Here is a 19,898-nt window from a genome sequence, read left to right as displayed (position 1 = left end):
CTCACTGACGACTTGGTCCCACCCTACAGAGCTATCCCCTTCCTCTGCCGCCATCTTCGCCGGACCCCCTCTGCTCTCTGGGCCTCCGCCGCTCCGTGCCTCTCCCCCTGTTGCTGGCCCCGCTACACCCTGCGCACTAGCCTTCCGAAAACCACGCCAACATAGCCGCACCCTCCTTCTAGAAGCCAAACCGGGAATCCGATCTGCTCTGCTCTATCCCGCGTCCGCCGCGAAATCCTCACGCCGCAATTCCCGTGGTTCACACACCGAGGATGCCCCCATCGCCTTCTTAACGCGCCCTGCACCTCCCCAAACCCTACCCCACCTCAATTTCCCCGAGAATCTAGCGCAACGCCGCCCCACCTTGGAGCTCTGCCCGGGCGCCCCACGGTGAGTTCCTCGCCGATGCTCCACGCCGTCAACCCTAAACCGGCCATACTGACCCGTTTGGTCACTTCGTAGGACGACCCCGCGTCGCTGCCATCGGAGCAGACACTCAAGGAGCCGTCCACGCGGCCTCTCCCTGTGCGCCATTGACTTGCCGAGCTTGGACCCGCTGCGACGCCGCCGTGGAACCCCTGCACCGATGCCCTTCCCTCTGCTGTCATCTGCGCCACGCGAAGAGGTGAAGAACTTCACTATGTCCCTTACCCTTCGGTTCTTCCCGGTCCTGCCCGCTTTTGCTCGCCGGTGCGGCCCTGATCCGCCCCGCCGTCGTGATGCCGCTCCGCCGTGCTGTAGGCCCGCGTTACGACCACTGGTGGATTACCCAGGTCGCGTTGGCCACCCCCGACCTAAAACCCCCTCGAAACAAGCTCCAGAGCACCTTTTGCGGTGAAGTCCGGCACGCTACCACCTTTTGCATGCGAATCAACCCACACCGCTCAATCAAAGACCAGCGGCCTCGATTAGATCTAGCGTACCTCTTGGTCCAGATCCGTTCGATCGAGATCAGACAGTCCAGATGCGGTTTGACCACCTGCATACCGGTCAGCCTTGGCGGTTTTGCTAAAGACACCCCCATCTTTCCTAGATTCAACCCGAGCTCTGGCCAGTTCAAAAGAAATTAGATTTAGGTCCTGTTTTTAGCTCTTAACACCCTGAGTTCCTTTAAATTAGTAGCCGCCGTCCTTGGCTGCTGATTTCGTGAGTTAGACCCCAGAACTACCCTTTAATTACGTTTTAGTCCTCGATTTTGCCCAGAAACCCCCTGGAACTTAGTTTTTCTCGCAGATAAGCCCCTAGATCTTGTTTTAGCTCTAGTTTTTGCGTTCTAGCTCCGTTTTAGGCATTCTTTATGTCCACGCGATCGTTGTAGCTCGTAGAATAGTTCTAGACAAGTTTTGTATGTTGTTTTCATGTATTGTTTTACTATTTCTTAGTTTTTGCTATTGTTTGCATGTATGTTTATGTTGTGTACTGGTTTTGGCCATGTGTTCGTGAGTAGACGTTGATCCATCTGAGGAGCCCTAGTACTAGTACCCGGAGCAGCTATCTACTGAGCAGTTTGTGCAGCAGCCGGAGTAGTACAAGGAAGGCAAGTATAACATGAACACCACCTATCACCTTTAATTACATTTTCATACTGCATTTTAATACTGTATGCCTATAAGAACTTTCCTAGCCACTTTATATCCTTTACATATTACCTTGGGTTGCATTTTGGTTAGTTGTGCTAGGTGCCGTGCTATAACACACTTGGTCCTTTTTAATTAATTTGATTAATGGTTTATGCAACTTAATTCTGGGAGTGGCCCTCTGTGCTTCGTGCTTGGGTGGCTCACGTCTCGTTAAAATATGTTTTGTTAGAAACTTGGTTTAGTGGGCCAGCATGGTGCTTAGTGCTTGGTTGGCCACTCTCCATAAGGACCGGTTCATAGAGCGACAACCTGGGACAACAGCGCTACCACAAGACTGGAATGGGATGGTCTTGGCGTAATAATTAGGTCTTTTTGGTTTGGAGTAACTTACTTGCGGGGCAGGGGCGGTAAGCTTCTATGGCCCTCGTGCTGAGTGGCCTCATCTGTGCTTCGTGTCTTGACGCCCACTAGACCTGCTCCATAGTCGCCGATCCACCCTCGCGGTTACTCCCTACCAACGAGATTCTTTGTAAAGGCCTCGTAGTGAGTTTGCTAGCCATCTCACCTAAGGAAGTGTGATGAACAACTAGAGTAGCTCACGACTTGTGGGTAAAGATGTGCAAACTCTACAGAATGTAAAACTGGTATACTAGCCGTGCTCATGGTTATGAGCGGCCCAGATCCTCCTTTTGATTAGTGGGGTTATCTTCCTTTGACGAGGCAGGTTTCCCCGGGTGGTTTGGTTTGGATCTCAGTAGTATCATGATTAATTTTGATTAAATACTATGTAACTGGGTTTATGGTAATTCACCAACTTGTAGTAATTAGCTTTAATAAAATTTTGCCAAGACTTAAAAGCTAATGCAGCTGAGTCAGCCAACCTTAGAGCCTCATAGTTTGTGTTATACTTGTTGAGTACAAGTTGTGTACTCACTCTTGCCTCTTCTCTAGTTTTTCCTCTTGGATACGCTACTGCTGCACAGTTCCTGCCGACGCGAGGGAGTTTGCTCAGCACTACCAGGACTACGAGGACTTCTAGGCGTTCATCTCCCAGTCGACGTCCCTGTGGCGCCCTGCTCAGCTTCGGAGAGTTTTTATCGTATTTGTACTTCGCTTCCGCTGTATCAGACATTTTGTCATTAATGTAATAAATAATATTCGTAATCGCTTTATTATATCTTTTTACATGATATGTGCTGTGATATATTGTTCATTCTGTTTGTATATACGTGTGACTTGATCCTGGCACGTATATGATTGCTCGGTTTATGTCCTTTTATAAACCGGGTGTTACACGGAGCTACCAGGAGTACGAGGACTTCTAGGCGTTCGTCTCCCAGTCGACGTCCCTATGGCGCCCTGCTCAGCTTCCGTCGAGAGTTATCGTTTATGTATTACGCTTCCGCATACTCTGTACCAGACTTTTGTCATTAATATAATAAATAACATTCGTATTCGCTTTATTATATCTTTTTACGTGATATGTGCTGTGCTATACTGTTCATTCTGTTGTATATACGTGTGACTTGATCCTGGCACGTATATGATTGGTCGGTTTATGTCCTTTTACCGGGTGTTACAGAGTGGTATCAGAGCCATATCAACTGTAGGACAAAAGCCTAGATAGAACTGGTCGAGTTTTAGGACTTCTTCTCTCTCAGCCTTGTCTGCTGAAACTATTTTGCTATTATACTCCTTGAATTCCAATATTCTTACTCGTCTTGCCTTGATTTCTCTCTATAGAATAGTTTCCGTAGATTCTGGCCTGGAGTAAGTCGTCTGACCATCATAGGTGTAAGCTAGATGACCCCTTTATAATAATACGATAGCATGTTCTGCGACGCGTTGTGCTAGTCGAGTCGTGTGTTAAACTCGGCTAAGTTGTGAAATTTGAATGCTTGTTATTATGCTACATGTTTGATTTGGATTTTTGGTTGATTGCATAGTTTAGTAGCTAAAATTTGTTTAATAAAAATCAGTTTCAAGTTAAAGTTAATTAATTAATAAAACGAGTTAGATCGTTGGGGGTAAAACCGTCCACTCTATCCTATCTACTTTATCATGTCTAAGTCTTTCTTGCAGAAAATATCGTATCCATCTGAATTTATTTCTGCAATATCCTTACTCATGAAATCTTTTGTCCAAAATCAGATGGTGAACACCAGGCGTGTTTTTGACCAGTAGTGGAAGAACAACCAGGGTACTGGGATCCCGATGCCTCCGCCTCTGACCCAGGAGCAGTACTTCCAGCTCCAGATGCAGATGATGGCTACCCTGAACAACACTATTCCGGCACTTCAGCAGGCTCACACTCAGCCTCCGCCTCCTCCACCGCCGCAGCCCCGCGACAGGCGTGCCGAGTTCCTGAGGGGTCACCCGCCGACGTTCTCTCACACGTCCGACCCTCTTCAGGCTGACGACTGGCTCCGTGCAGTGGAGCGCCAGCTGGACATCGCCCAGTGCGATGATCGTGAGCGAGTCTTGTACGCAGCAGGACAGCTGCGAGGGGCAGCTTTGGACTGGTGGGAGTCCCACCCAGTTCAGGACCGCGAGGCTCTCACCTGGCTCCAGTTCCGGGAGCGGTTCCGTAGCCACAACATCCCCGCGGGCGTTATGAAGATGAAGCAGAAGGAGTTCCTTGCACTGAAGCAGGTAATCTCAGAAATAATCATTCAGCATTTCCTTTTGAGCTAATACCCCCTTGTTCAAACTTTTTGAGTCATGAATTAATCCTTCGATATATATATCTGTCTTTTTTACTTCAGGGGACTATGACGGTCACGGAGTATCGTGATCGTTTTCTGCAGCTTGCTCGCTACGCCCCTGCCGAGGTTGCAGATGACCGCAAGAAGCAGGAGCACTTCATGGAGGGTCTTGAGGACTACCTCCAGTACGCGCTGCTCAACCTCCACTTCGACAACTTTAACCATCTGGTTGACAGCGCGCTCAACACGGAGCGCAAGCACCTGGAGATGGAGGACAAGAAGAGGAAGATTGTCCCCGTTGCTTCCGGCAGCAACACCAGTCCTCGCCTTCAGCCGCCCCAGCAGTATCAGTAGCAGTACCAGCAGAGACCGCAGCAGTACCCGCCTCGATAGTAGCAGGCAGGCAGGTCAGGGCCTGAGGTTACTAGCACCTCAGGCTCCACAGCAGGCAGCTCCTCCTGCTGGATAGCAGGCTCAGGGACCCCCTCGCACCTGCTATCACTGTGGCCAGCCGGGGCACTATGCCAACTCTTGTCCCCGGAAGGCACAGGCGGGACAGCAGGGGCGCCCAGCTCAACCCAGGGCGCCACTTCAGGGCAGAGTGAACCACATGACGGCCGAGGCTCCCAACGTGGTTATAGGTACGTTCATGGTCAATTCATATCCAGCTACAGTGCTTTTCGATACTGGTGCTACATGGTATTCGTACTAGCACATTAAAGAGGTGCCTGTTAGTATCTTCACTGGGAGGACAGTTGAGATATCATACTTTCTGCCCCAGAGTTAGTGTATCCTTGAGGGGAGTAGAGTTCAGTACAGATCTGATGGTGCTAGACACCAAGGGCATCGATGTCATTCTGGGGATGGAGACTCTTGCTAAGTGGGGAGTCCGGATAGATTGTGCTCAGAGGACAGTCTTATTGTCGGCTTCCAGTGGTCAGGATGTTACTATCAGTGCAGTGGAACCTTCTGGATTTCTTCATAAGATGGAGGCTAGACCCACGGACGGTATTCACGTGGTGTCTTAATTCCCGGATATCTTTCCGGATGATTTTCCAGGTATGCCGCCTGAACGCGACATCGAGTTTTCTATTTATATCTTGCCTGGCACAGCTCCTATTGCAAAGCGGCCCTACCGCATGGCACCTATAGAGCATGAGGAAGTCAAGAAGACTATTGATGAGTTGCTAGCCAAGGGCTATATCCGTCGCAGCTTCTCTCCTTGGGCTTTTCCATTGTTGCTAGTAGATAAGAAGGATGGCTCAAAGAGAATGTGTGTCGATTATCGGGAGCTGAATGCAGTTACCATCAAGAACAAGCATCCACTGCCCCGTATTGAGGATCTCTTCGATCTGCTTCGTGGTGCTCATATATTCTCAAAGATTGATCTACGTTTGGGTTATTTTCAGCTGAGGATCCGTCCTGGGGATATTTCGAAGACGGCATTCACTTGCAAGTACGGGCTGTATGAGTACACGATCATGTCCTTCGGCTTGACTAATGCCTCGGCTTTGTTCATGCACTTGATGAACATGGTTTTCATGGATTATCTGGATGTCTTCGTGGTGATCTTCATTGATGATATTCTAATCTTCTCCAAGACAGAGGAAGAGCATGAAGAGCATCTGAGACTCGTGTTGTAGAGATTGAGAGAGCATCAGTTGTATGCTAAGTTCAGCAAGTGCGAGTTCTGGATTGACGAGGTTCCATTCATTGGTCATATCATCTCCAAGGGAGGTATTGCAATTGATCCTAGAAAGGTGAAGGATGTGCTCGAGTGGGAGACACCGCAGGCGGAGAAGGAAGTCCGGTCATTCTTGGGCTTGGCAGGATATTATCGGAGGTTCATTGAGAATTTCTCCAAGATCTCGAAGCCTTTGACTTCCTTGCTAGAGAAGAATGCGGCATTCATATGGACTGATGAGCGTCAGATGGCCTTTGATGAGCTGAAGAAGAGGTTGACTACGACGCCAGTCCTTACTCTGCCAGACCAGAGCAAGAGGTTCACGGTGTACTGTGATGCTTCGAAGGATGGTCTTGGTTGTGTTCTGATGCAGGAGGGCAGAGTGATTGCTTATGCTTCACGACAGTTACGTCGGCATGAGCTGAATTATCCCACTCATGATCTTGAGTTAGCCGCAGTCGTGCATGCTCTGAAGATTTGGAGGCATTACTTGTATGGGCAGCAGTGTGATATCTACACTGATCACAAGAGCCTCAAGTACATTTTCATGCAGAATGAGCTGAACATGCGGCAGAGAAGAGGGTTAGAGTTGGTCAAGGACTATGACCTAGAGATTCACTATCATCCGGGTAAGGCTAATGTTGTGGCAGATGCTCTGAGCAGAAGAAGCTATGTCAACATGGCCGTGGCTTTCCAGATGCCTCCAGAGTTATGTGAGGAGTTTGAGCAGTTGAGTCTGGGTTTCTTGCATCATACTTCGAGTGCAGCATTCAAGGCAGTACCCACTCTAGAGGCAGAGATCAGGCAGCATCAGAAAGAAGATGAGAAGCTGCAGGAGATCCGTGAATTGCTCAAGAAGGGCAAGGCTCCTCATTTCAGAGATGATGATCAGGGTACCTTGTGGTACAAGAATCGGATCTGTGTGCCAGATGTGAAGGATCTCCGGAAGTTGATTCTGAGTGAGGTCCATGATACAGCTTACTCTATTCATCCGGCAGCACGAAGATGTATTATGATCTCAAGGAACGTTTCTGGTGGTATGGGATGAAGCGTTCAGTGGAAGAGTACGTGGCTATTTGTGACACCTGTCAGCGTGTCAAGGCTGAGCATCATAGGCCAGCAGGTCTGTTACAGCCTTTGAAGATTCCAGAGTAGAAATGGGAAGAAATCACTATGGACATCATTGTTGGATTGCCTCGTACTCATAAAGGGTACAACTCTATATGGGTAGTAGTGGATCGTCTGACGAAGGTTGCTCACTTTATTCCAGTAAACACTACTTACTCCGGTGCTAGACTTGCAGAGTTGTACATCTCTCGGATTATCTGCTTGCATGGTGTGCCCAAGAAGATCATATCTGACAGAGGATCTCAGTTCACTTCACGGTTCTGGGAGCAGCTCCATGATTCATTGGATATGAAGCTGCGCTTCAGTACCGCTTATCATCCTCAGATAGATGGGCAGATGAAGAGAACCAACCAAGTGTTGGAGGATATGCTGAGAGCTTGTGCTATTCAGTATTGTACTAGTTGGGATAAGTGCCTGTCGTATGCTGAGTTTTCCTACAACAACAGCTACCAGTCCCCCTTTGAGGCATTGTATGGCAGAAAGTGCTGGACTCCTCTCTATTGGGATCAGATTGGTGAGAAGCAGCTCTTTGGCCCTGACATTATAGAAGATGCAGAGCAGATGGTACAAGCTGTGCGGGAGAATCTGAGGATTGCACAGAGCAGACAGAAGAGCTATGCAGATGGCAAATGGAGAGACCTGACTTTCAGTGTTGGTGATCATGTATACCTGAAGGTGTCTCCGATGAGAGGAATCCGCAGGTTTAATGTCAAGGGGAAGTTAGCACCTCGATATGTTGGTCCATTCAAGGTGCTAGAGAGGAAAGGCGAAGTTGCTTATCGCCTGGAGTTGCCCACCAGCCTCTCAGGAGTTCACGATGTCTTCCATATATCTCAGCTGAAGAAGTGTCTGCGAGTACCCGAGGAGCAGGCACCACTGGATGGAGTAGATGTGCAGGAAGATCTGACTTATACTGAGCATACGGTGAAGATTTTGGAGACGTTAGAAAGGGTTACTCGGAACAAGCGCATAAAGATGTGCAGAGTTCAGTGGAGTCACCACAGTGAAGCTGAGGCTACATGGGAGCGAGAAGATGAGCCAGCCCAGCTAAATCTCGGGGACGAGATTTCTTTAAGGGGGTAGGGTCTGTAACACCCTAATTTAAATTTCAGCATTTTATAATAAATTTAAGTGGCTTTATTTAATTTTCTAGAATTTAATTTGCTTAGTCTTGCATTTAATCTAATTTTTGTTCCATAAATAACTAAAATTTATTTTAGGTTTAACATGTTTGTGCATTCATGCTGGTGCATTGTTTTTATTGGTTGAGTGGATAGGGTTTGAATTCAAAATTTAGTTTGAATTCAATTAGATTTGAGTTAGTTTGGGTTAGTTTGAAATAGAAAAAAAAGGAAATAGGAAGCCAGCCCAACCCAGCTCAGAGTCTTCCACCCGCGGCCCAGTTTCTAGCGTGCCAGCCCAGCAGCCAGAAGCGGCCCAGCCTTTCCCCTCCCTTCCTCAACCCAGTGCCCGGCCCAAACGCGCGGCCCAACTCCTGCTTCGCCCGCGTGCCACCAGTCCCGCAATGGCTGGCACCCCTCCCGCTCGCTCTCCAGCCCGCGCAGCGCGCTCCCCACCTCTGACTGACAGGCCAGCCCCGCGCCCTGCTCGCCCCACCTGGCAGCCACCGCAGCCGCGTCCCGCGCCCGTCGTTCGCTCGCTGACCACGCTGCCCCACCGGTCAGCTGCTTCCCTTCCACGACGCGCGCGGAACGGCCAAGCCGCGACGTCCGCCGTGACTCCCGCCGGCCTTCCATCCCGAGCCCAGGCGCCGAGATCCCCGGCCCTGCCCTTTTAACCACCCACGCCGCACCCCCAGGAACCCTATCTCCTACGCCCGCGCCGCTAGCCCGAGATCCAGCACCCTCCGCCTCTGCTCCACCGCGCAGAGCTCGTGCGCCGCCACGGCCCCACGGCCCCACCGCACCAGAACCCCTGCAAGCCACCGCCGGAGCTTCGCCTGAGCACCAGGAATCTCCCCGAGCCCGCATCCGTCGACCCCGGCCCACGCCGCGCCGGGAATTCGACTGACATTCCGCCGAAGGTGAGCTCGGCCGCCGTGCAATTTCTCGCCGCCGGTGGCTCTCCGGCTTTCCTGGCCACCTCTGCACCTCCGCAGCACGTCTCCGCATCTCCTCGACTGGATCCAGAGGCCGGATAACCCCTGCAGCGCGCCCTCCACGTGCGCCGCCCGCGAACCGCCGCTCAACCTCACCACCGGCACATCTGCGTCACGTCCCCACCCATTCCAAGCCTCAGTGAGCACCCGTGACACCTCCCAGGTCCTTTTGGCGCTATATCTTGTAGGCCTTAGCCCCTGGAACCCCCGGAGCACCCGCTCGCCGGCGCGTTTCGCCGCGCCGACCCGTCGCCGCGGAACCCAGCGCTGCCACGGACCCCCTTAGGCCTCGCCAAGGCCGCCAGTGCATTACCCATGTCGCACACATGCGCCACGGCCAAACCACGACTCAAACCGAGCCTGGGAGTGCCGGATTGGCCTTCTCCGGTGAGCCCGCCGCCGCGGAGCTCTGCTCCGGCGGTTTTCCGCCGCCGCCCCGCGCGCCCAACCAGCCACAGCCACTCGATCTTGATCCTACGGCCCAGAACAGACCCGAGCCGAGTCAAACAGACGCGTACCGGTCAGCGCCTGTCAGTTTTGCATATGAGCCCCTCCATTTTCTTGTAATCAACCCGCGGTCTAGTTAAGTTCAAAACAATTTCCAACCGGGCCCTGTTTTATTCAGTTAGACCCCTGATCTTTATAGAAATAGAACCCGCATTCCAGAGCCCTCGGTTTTGCACGTTAGCCCCGGGATCTACCCTTTAATTATGTTTTAGTCCTCGGTTTTGCCCAGAAACCCTCAGGAACTCCAGTTTTCTTACAAATAGGTCCCTGGAACTTGTTTTTGGCCTAGATTTTGCGTTTTAGCACCGTTTTAGGCGTTCTTTATGTCCACGCGAATGTTGTAACACATAGAATAGTTCTAGCATAGTTTTGTTTGCTGTTTTTATGTATTGTTGTACTGTTTCTTAGTGTTAGCCTTTGTTTGCATGTATGTTTATGTGGTGTATTGTTTTTGGCCATGTGTTAGTGAGTAGACGTTGAGCTACCGGAGGAGCCCCAGTACCAGTACCCGGAGCAGCCAACTACTGAGCAGTTTGAGCAGCAGCCGGAGTAGTACGAGGAAGGCAAGTATAACATGAACACCACCTATCACCTTTAATTACAATTTCATACTGCATTTTAATACTGTATGCCTTTAAGGACTTGGTTTCCCCGGGTGGCTTGGTTTGGTATGGTTCTTAGTAGTAACATGATAAATTTTGATTAATAACTATGTAACTGGGTTTTTGGTAATTCACCAACTTGTAGTAATTAGCTTTAATAAAATTTTGCCAAGACTTAAAAGCTAATGCAGTCAGTCAGCCAACCTTAGAGCCTCATAGTTTGTGTTATACTTGTTGAGTACAAGTTGTGTACTCACTCTTGCCTACTCTACTCTTTTTCCTCTTGGGACACTCTACTGTTGCTCAGTTCCTGCCGACGCGAGGGAGTTCACCCGGAGCTACCAGGAGTATGAGGACTTCTAGGCGTTCGTCTCCCAGTCGACGTCCCTGTGGCGCCCTGCTCAGCTTCTGTCGAGAGTTATCGTTTATGTATTACGCTTCCGCATACTCTGTACCAGACTTTTGTCATTAATGTAATAAATAACATTCGTATTCGCTTTATTATATCTTTTTACGTGATATGTGCTGTGATATACTGTTCATTCTGTTGTATATACGTGTGACTTGATCCTGGCATGTATATAATTGCTCGGTTTATGTCCTTTTATAAACCGGGTGTTACACAATCCTTGTTGACTTTCTATATGATGACTTTGGAGTCGCCGTATGCCAACAGGCGCTTGATGCCGAGCGTGACAGCAATCCAGAGACCGTGTATAAGAGCTTCATACTTGGCAGCGTTGTTGGTAGCCTTGAAGAGTAGTTGAAGGACATACTTGAGTTGTTCACCTTTCGGGGAGATGAAGAGAACTCCAGCACCGACTCCATCGCGGTTGAGGGCTCCATCGAAGTACATAATCCAGTGCTCGGATCTTGTATCGGGTGGAGGGTCTTGTATCTCGGTCCACTCGGCAACGAAGTCGGCGAGCGCCTGGGATTTGATGGTGGAGCGTGGCATGAATTCAATCGAGAATGCACCGAGCTCTACTGAACATTTGACGACTCGTCCGTTGGCGTCCTTGTTGTGGACGATGTCGCCGAGTGGATATGATGAGGCCACCCTGATCTTGTGAGCCTGGAAGTAATGCCGGAGTGTTGGCGCTCCTTAAGTACCCCTTTTATCCCTTGTTTATCTTTGATAATGGCATGAATTTAATATCAAAATCACTAACTGTCCTAACCTCGGCCTAATTATTGGTCATTTTCACACTTGCACATATATTTTGGAGGAACTTCGTTTTTGTAGGTTTTTGGCCTATTTTGGAGCATGAAATGACGAGGCCCGTGATCGAGCGCTAACACGGAGAAAGACGAAGGCCAAAGCCCAAAGAAAGGACCAAAGCCCATGTTGATTCGAAGCCCATTCATGCACATCCATCCTCCAAGAGAGCCCAACGGACCAAGCCTACGAAGATGAGATCAAGATACTTCGGGATTAAGCAAAGCAAATGAAGATTTAAGGAAGGATTCCCTATCCTATCCTTTCCTCGAAGATATCTCCAAGATAACGACGTCAAAAGGGGTGCAATCGTGAAGGACATAAACTCTAGAAGATGCGAGGAGTCTGCACGCGAAAGGAGGACATGAGACGGCGAAGGAATGAGCCAGGCCGGCCGGCCTAGGCCCATTGGGCTGGCCAGCCTAGCCCTTTTTTAGGTCGGTTCGACCTCCCCTTCGACCGGTGGATTCCTCGGCTTATAAATAGCTCGCACCTTATTCAACTCGAAGCATCCATCCACCCAGAACTCGACAAAAACCTAGGGTCAAGACCGGAGGGAGACGACGGCCACCGCAAATCTTCGAAGTTGTCTAGGAGATGGCTTAGGCCGACCCTAGCCGCCGTGGCCTCCCTGCGTGGTTGTGCCATGGCGGAGTTCAAGAGCTAGTTGGATTCATCGATGGTGTGCACATGGCGGTGATGATCCAAACGAATCTATTATGTGAGTAATGATAATCATGTCTTCCGAATCTATTAGCGATCATGTTCTCTCTTTCGATTTCGTTCTTCTCTTTGGGTTTGCTTCATCTTAGATCTATTATCGAGATAGATTGCTTAGCATGATCTTGTAGTCATGGTGGCTAGAGGTTCATGGCGGAACTACCAAAGGGGGTTCGACTTGATTCAGGGTATCTTGTTGAAAGGGGTGGTGTCATGACAAGCCGTTGCCACTTAGTAGGTGGGGTATCGAGGGATCGGATTGGAGATTTTGAGTTTAAAGATGCTTTTGATTGAGATGCATGATTTGTCCGCTCGTTAGCTTGAACTACAACTAGATGACGATAGGCCTAGTCATGTCTTTTGTTTTGCTATGATTAAGCCTATGTTCATGGATGAGATCAACCTTCACATATCACTCATATCTATTAAAGGATTACCCTTTATATGCAATCAATGCTTCATGTTAGGATAGATCCATTAGATTAGATGGAAAACCTTAGGTAGTTCTTTGTCGATCCATGGATTGATAAACCTTGGGGGGGAATACTCTAAGGGAAAAGCTACACGAACCGTGCACTTGCGGTATACAAATCGGGGCGCTAAGGAGCATCAACACGGAGCTTCGTTGATGTGATGAGGATGGCGTACAACAGCTTCTGCACTTGAGGGTAGCGTGCCTTTGATTCGCCGAGTGCTTCACTGATGAAGTAGACGGGTCGTTGCACTTTGTAGATGTGGCCCAGTTCGTCGCACTCGACGACCAGGACGGTACTCACCACGCTGGTAGCGGCTGCGAATGTATAGGAGGAGGACCTCCCCGTCTTCAGGTGCCATTAGGACTGGTGGTGTGGTGAGGAAATCCTTGAGCTCTTGGAATGCTTTGGAAGCATCGTCATTCCACTCGAATTTGTCAGACTTTCAGAGAAGTTTGAAGAAGGGTAGGCCTCTGTCGCCAAGTCGGCTTATGAACCGACTCAAGGCAGCAATGCACCCTGTAAGCTTCATCAAGTCCTTTTTGCTCCTGTGAGGCTTCATGAACCTGATGGCATTGACCTTGGTGGGATTGGCTTCGATACCCTGCTACTGACTATGAAGTCGAGTAGTTTTCCGGATGGGACACCGAACACACACATGGTCGGGTTGAGCTTCCATTTGAATTTCTTGAGATTTTCAAATGTCTCGGAGAGGTCTGTAATGAACTGGTCATTACATTTTGTCTTGACGACGACGTCATCGACATAAGCCTCGGTGTTGCGCCTGATCTGCCCCTGGAGGCATCTCTGGATGGCCTTCTGGTAGGTTGCGCCGGCATTCTTGAGGCCGAACGTCATGGTGTTCTAGTAGTAGGCCCCAAAGGGAGTGATGAAGGAGGTCTTCTCTTGATCCGACTCCTTGAGGGCTATCTGGTGGTACCTTGAGTAACAGTCAAGAAAATAAAGGAGAACGCACCCGGCCGTCGAGTCAACGACCTGGTCGATGTGTGCCAGAGGAAAGGGGTCCTTAGGGCAGTGTTTGTTGAGGTCTGTATAGTCAACACACATTCTCCATTCACCATTTTTCTTTTTTATAAGGACTGGGTTTGCCAGCCAATCTAGGTGTGCGACTTCTTTGATGAAACCAGCGGCTAGGATCCGGGTTACTTCTACCCTAATAGCCTCCTTTCGATCCTGTGTGAAGCAACGAAGCCGTTGCTTGACGGGCTTTGCCGTCTTGTCCAGATCTAAGGAGTGCTCATCCTCCTCCCTTGGGACTCCGGGCATGTCAGATGGCTTCCATGCGAAGATGTCCCAATTCTCCTGGAGGAAGGAGGTGAGCGCGCCTTCCTACACCGAATCGAGGTGGCCCTGATCACGGCAGTCTTGTGCAGTTCATTGTCCCGGAGGACAATGGTCTTGGTCGCCACGGCCGGAGTGAGTTGCGACTCGGAAGTCGACTCCTTGGCGGGGATAATTTGCTGGTCCGCCAGGAGGTTCTTGCTGCCTAGGCAACAAGAACGGAGTTCCTGGATCATTCCAGGGTGTCAGAGAGCTCGATGTTTTTGGCCTCACACGCGTAGGAGATCTGCAAGTCTCCGTAGACTGAGAGGACCCCCTTTGGAGCTGGCATCTTCAGGAGAAGATACGTGTGGTTGGGTATCGCCATGAACTTGGCGAGGGAGGGTCTTCCCGGGATGGCGTGGTAGGAGGTCTCGAACTCGGCGACCTCGAAGTTGACATACTCGGTGCGGTAGTTGTCGCGGGTGTCGAAGGTGACCGGCAGGGTGGCCCGGCCGACTGGGGTCGACCCGGCTCCGGGGATGATGCCGTAGAAAGCCTGGTCAGATGGGACCAGGGATGCCATGTCATAGCCCATGCTCTGCAGCGTGCTGGCAAAGATGATGTCGAGGGCGCTGCCACCGTCGACGAGTACTTTGGCCAGACGTACCTGGCTTACCACCGGGCTGACGACGAGGGGGTAGGCACCCGGCCTGGGCAGGTGGACCCAGCGGTTGCGGCGGTCGAAGGTTATCGGCGTTTCCGACCACCGGAGTGGTTCAACTAGGTGTTTGAACACCAGGTTGACTTCTCTGTCGTCCAGCTTGAGTTTGCGCCGGCATGCTGGCTTACTAGGGCCGCCGTATATGAAGTTGACGGCCATGTCTTCTTCCTGGAAGTTCCCTAGGGAGTCTTCCCTCTGCTCGTCGTCATCTCGCCTGGGCGAGTTGCGCCTTCGTGGGCTCGCCCGGGTGGTTCTGGAACCAACCGGCCTGTCACGGTCATCGCGGCGGGGTCGCTTGGGGTCGTCATCCTTGATAACGCCGTTGGAGAGTGCTCGGCATTCCCGTGCAGTGTGGTTTGCGTCCTTGTTCCAAGGACACTTGCCATCTAGGAGTCGATCCAGGTCTGCTCGGTTGAGGGTGGAGCGGAACTGGGGTCTTTCGGCGACGGCGACGATGTTCTCGGGGCCACGCTTGCGGTCCCGATTCTTGGAATACTCGGCGTGGTCGTGTTTCTTCCCATGGTGAGGTGGGCGGTCGTCGCGGCGGCATTCCGAGTGGTTTTCCCGCTGAGGGGGATGCTCGGAGTAGTCGTTCTTGTGCCGGTGGCGAGCCCGCTCAGCTTCCTCCATGTCGGCGTGCTTGTTGACGACCGTCATCATGTCGCCCATGGTCTTGGGGTAGGTCTGGAACATCTTCCTCCACATTTCGATATTATGGAGGCCTTCGTTGAAGTAGTGGATGATGTCCCTGTCATCAGCTTCCATAATGGTATTATGATTAGCAAAGTACCTCTTGATGTAGTCGCGGAGAGACTCGTTTGGTTGCTGCACAACACTGGCCAGATCCCATCTAGTCTTGGGACCCGGGCAAGATGCCTGGTAGTACTGGACGAAGGCGCTGTAGAGATCCTGCCAGCTGTTGATGAAGTCGGCGGGAAGTGCTTCGAGCCAGTTGAGAGCTTGGGGACCCATTATGATCGGGAAGTAGGCGGCCATGATGTCGTTGTCGCCGCGGCCAGCTCGGATAGCGATGGAGTAGGTGCGCAGCCATGTCTTGGGGTCTGACTCGCCGTTGTACTTCTCGATCCCGGTAGGCTTGAAGGTGGCAGGCCACTGGATGGACCGGAGCTAGCGTGAGAAGGCGGAGAAGCCGTCGAGGTCGTTGCCGGGGTCGTTGTCGCGGCGAGGACGTCGTGGGCGGTTGTCAACCCGGCGACCGCGGTTCTGGTAGTCGATGTCGGAGTCGCTGTGTTCCTCATCATACTGGTGGCATCGCTCTCGCTCGGTGGCGTCGCGTTGGCGGTGACGGTTGTTGACGAGCTGACGCAGGTCTTGTTGGTTGAGTTGGAGGTGGAGATCACCTTGGTTGACCTCTCCGTCTTCGCCATGGGATCATGTCGAGTGATGGCTTGACTGGGCGCGGTAAGCCGAGTTGTCCTCCCGCAGCTGCTGAGCTTGCGTGGCGGCCACGTGCAGGCGAGCACGGGCCATGACGATCTCGGGGGTCTCCTGAAGAACCTCGAGCACCTAGAACACTGCAGCAAGGTTAGCTGAAGGCGTAGCGAAGACATCTTGGCTGTTGTAGTTGAGGACGAAGTCGGCGTCGAGGTTGCGGGTTTGGATCGGTGAACGCCGATTCCTAGGGTTGCGGCGTTCGGCGTTCTCCAGGTCGCGGTTGGCCCGATCGATGGCCTCGTCAATGCGCTTCATGTCAGCGCAGATCTCGTTGCGGCGTAGTCGTTGGGCCTTCTCCTCATCAGTCTCGTTTTCACGAGTGTCGGAGTCATCAGAGACGATGAAGATTCGGCGATGCTCCGTCGCAGAAGAGTGGTTGGGCAGGAGGGTGAACGAGGCATGTTGGAAGCCAAGTTCCTCTCCCGAAGTCGGGTTAGATCAGATCTGACCCAGGGTTGCCGGGTCGGGTAGTCGCACTCGGATCTGATCCGAGTACGTTGCAGCTGCATTGCGGAGCCCGAAGGGGATCCGATCCGAGTTGTCGTGGTGATGAAGTGCATCCTCGCTGAGCCTGATGCACTCAGCAATGGATCTGCCGACTAGATCTATCTGAGAGATAAGATCGTCAGCTGATTTGGCTGGACGACGGGTCATCCTGGAAGAAGTGATCGTGGTGGAGTCCACCTTGGGTTCGAGAACCCTGAGCGAGGCAGATCTCGGAGTGACCAGATCGGATCTGGTCCTGGTGGGAGAGTTGCCGAGTTCACGGAGAACGCGGTCGGGGTCGTCTCGATGGCGAAGCGAGAATTCACTGAGTCGAATGCACTCGCGATGGATCTACTGATGCGATCTATCTGGAAGATCAGGTCGTCAGCAGATTGGTCAGGGTGACGGGTCACCCTGGTTGGCGTGGCCGCCATGTCGTAGCTCTCAGATTCGGGAAACCAAGAGGTGGCAGGCGCTTGGGGGGGTTAGATCAGATCTAACCCCGGCGACAGGAGAGTCAGAAGTGGGGTTCCTGGGAACCGTAACCTTTGGGAAGCTTCCGAAGGTGAAGGAGAAGCCGACCGTCGCCTCCATCTGGGTGGTAAAGCTGGTGGAGAAGACGACGCCGGTGTTGGCTGCCATTGAACTCGACGTGTGATCCCTAAGTCCCCTACCTGGCGCGCCAACTATCGGATTGTTATTCCGACTAGTCCACCAGAGGTGCACCCGGCGGTAGAGTTTCAGGATGGGGATCTCAGGACCAAAAGCTCAATGGTAACACAAAGACGCAGGGATTTAGACAGGTTCGGGCCGCGATGAGCATAATATCCAACGTCTTGTGTTCGGGGTTGTATTAGGGTTTGCAGGATGCTGCGAAAAGTGGAGAGAGTCTATGGGTCGGCCTACGTCTCCTTTTTATAGACCAGGAGGTGTAGGGGTACAAGGAATGATACACTCGGGTTGTTTTACAAGGAAGGAGGTCGGTTAAGATCCCTAGATATCCGAGTCTCTAGTTAGAGCCTCTCGTCCTGATCCTTTGAGAATCCTTTCCGCGCACGGTCGAGTCCCGCACGCCGAGTAGTTGTAGCCGAGTCACCGAGCAGGGTAGTCTCCCGGGTTCGGGGACCCCCCTCGGTAGGGAGGTACATAGATCTACCTCCTTCAGTAAGTGGTTGTTCCCATCCCCATGTTGCATTAGTTGCACTGCTTGTTGTTTACCTTGCCGCCGCTGCTGTGGCACAGGAACTGAGGGAAAATGTGGAGCGCGTGGCATTTATAGAGGAAAAGAACACTCAGCTTGAGGGGGAGTTGTTTTCCCAGAAGCTTATCACCACTCAGCTGGAGGAGGACGTGAAGAGTAAGTACCCTCAGATTACTCCCATAGCCAATTTATGTTTTGCTTTCAAGATAATTGTCCTAATTTATCTTGCCCGCGGCTCGTGATGACACCCAGATGAGTCTAAAGGTGGAGCTGGAGGCAGAACAGCGCACCTCGCTAGACCTGTGGGGCAAAGTGGAACAGGCCCAGTTGAATGAAGCTAAGGCGAAACAAGATCTGGAAGGTAATCTTGCAGCCCCAACATTCATTTGTTGCACCTTCTTTTCTTTCCCTGTTATCTTGATTTCACGAAGGATATTGCCGAGTGATCCTCACCCAATTTGCAGATCTGAACGCCCGCTTGGAGCGCGAGCAGCATCAGCACCAAGAGCTGGAGGAGGCGGCCGTGGTCATTGTGGACATTATCGACCCGGTGGGTGGCATCGCGGTTCCCCCGCCTGACTTTAGGCATCCACGTCCCCCGACTCCAATCCTCGACTGCATCCGGACACTGCCGAAGAGCTTCAAAAGGCACATCTGCTCCATCATCCCTGCCAGTACGAGCCATGTCTTGGCAATCCTGAAGTCTCTGTTCCCGTGAACGAGCCTGGAGCCGCTCGGCGCTGGCTACGCTAGGGGAACGACAGCCACGCGCATTGATGAGCTCCTCCTCGAAGTGAAACCAGTAGCGGAGCAGCTTACCAAGGACATGGTTCCCGACGAGGAGGACCAAAACCATCCTGCAGATCAATAATGTAGTAGTTTCTCAAGATTAGTTGTCTGTTGAACTTTGGAACTTTTAGGAACTTTGTTTGTTTGTGACGCATTTTATTGTATATAAGTGCTACCCCTTCCCCCTGATGCTAGTCTTAATTTCTGAGTGGTTGACTTGTTACGAGAGTCAATTAGTCTTGTTGGCCATGGGTTCGTGGCACAGAGGGGGTACTCTCGTTCATGCTTACATCCCTTGACTTGGCGAGATTGGCTAACGCTCTCGGTTTAAGGTGTATTCCACTACGTACATGGGGGAAAATTCGAGTAGAAAGACAGGAATTTAGACGATGAAACGAAATCTATATTCATTGCAAGCGAAGAAACACAATCACTCGAGCCCCCAAGCGTAATACACGGCCATGGGGCCTGTATGTAGCTTGGAGTTGTGAATGTGACATGGCATGGCTCAGGAACTTTATTCAAGAAACTAATGAGGAGAGGTACATAGCTTATTAAGGGTAGAATCACCGTAGGTGTTCAATGTTCCAGGCATTCGGATGTCCTTCCCATCATCCATCATCAACCAGTAAGAGCCCGACCGAGTGACTCTCTTGACGATGAATGTCCCCTCCCAAGGGGATGCGAGCTTGTGCAGACCCTTGGTGTCCTGTATCCTCCTCAAGATGAGCTCCTTGATGCCAAAGGCTCGCTCTTGGATATTCCTGTCATGGTACTGTAATCCTTGCGCATATCATGCCGCCTCGACACTGGCTACCACTCGGGCCTCCTCGATGCCATCGAGGTCTTCGATTTGGGCTACCTCCGTAGCATTTTCCTCATAGTACTCCACTCGGGGAGCCTCATGCATGAGGTCTGTTGGCAAGACCGCCTCCGAGCCGTATACCAGGAAGATTGGGGTCTGGCTCGTGGCACGATTTGGCTGCATCCGCAGCCCCCAGATTACCGTGGGTAGCTCCTTCAGGCAGCTTCCATTGTACTTCTACAGCTTCTTGTAGATGCAGGACCTTCTGCCTTGAGCATGGCCCCATTGGCGCGCTCGACCTGACCATTGGCCTTCGAATGCGCAACCGCCACCAAGCAGAACTGAATGCCACACTCGGCGCACCAGTCCTTGAACTCGTAAGACGTGAAGTTCGTGCTGTTGTTAGTGATTATCCGATTA

At 51.5% G+C, this 19,898-nt stretch overlaps 2 protein-coding genes across 2 annotated transcripts; both read right to left on the bottom strand.

The window, feature by feature from the left end:
• Nucleotides 1-10,965: 10,965 nt before the first annotated feature.
• On the bottom strand, nt 10,966-13,595 carry LOC120680882. Its single transcript, XM_039962464.1, has 2 exons — nt 13,353-13,595; nt 10,966-11,400 (listed from the first exon to the last, which is right to left on the bottom strand). The coding sequence occupies exons 1-2, from the start codon at nt 13,593-13,595 to the stop codon at nt 10,966-10,968; spliced, it is 678 nt and encodes a 225-aa protein (XP_039818398.1).
• Nucleotides 13,596-14,271: 676 nt separating this feature from the next.
• Nucleotides 14,272-15,738, bottom strand: LOC120680881. Its single transcript, XM_039962463.1, has 2 exons — nt 14,467-15,738; nt 14,272-14,370 (listed from the first exon to the last, which is right to left on the bottom strand). The coding sequence occupies exons 1-2, from the start codon at nt 15,736-15,738 to the stop codon at nt 14,272-14,274; spliced, it is 1,371 nt and encodes a 456-aa protein (XP_039818397.1).
• Between the last annotated feature and the right edge of the window lie 4,160 nt (nt 15,739-19,898).

The sequence above is a fragment of the Panicum virgatum genome, chromosome 7N, assembly GCF_016808335.1.
Source record: "Panicum virgatum strain AP13 chromosome 7N, P.virgatum_v5, whole genome shotgun sequence".
NCBI classification, from domain to species: Eukaryota; Viridiplantae; Streptophyta; class Magnoliopsida; order Poales; family Poaceae; genus Panicum; species Panicum virgatum.
The sequence above is the reverse complement of the archived record's forward strand: the minus strand, read 5'-3'. Positions and strand labels throughout refer to the sequence as shown.

Excerpts from the sequence above, each read along its gene's own strand:
- LOC120680881 (XM_039962463.1), bottom strand. The coding sequence starts at position 15,738 with ATGGCCGCCTACTTCCCGATCATAATGGGTCCCCAAGCTCTCAACTGG. Across the intron at positions 14,371-14,466 it reads CCGAGTATGTCAACTTCGAG|ATGCCAGCTCCAAAGGGGGT; the intron begins GTCGCCGAGTTC and ends CTTCTCCTGAAG.
- LOC120680882 (XM_039962464.1), bottom strand. The coding sequence starts at position 13,595 with ATGACGTTCGGCCTCAAGAATGCCGGCGCAACCTACCAGAAGGCCATC. Across the intron at positions 11,401-13,352 it reads GAAAACTACTCGACTTCATA|GCTCACAAGATCAGGGTGGC; the intron begins GTCAGTAGCAGG and ends CATTACTTCCAG.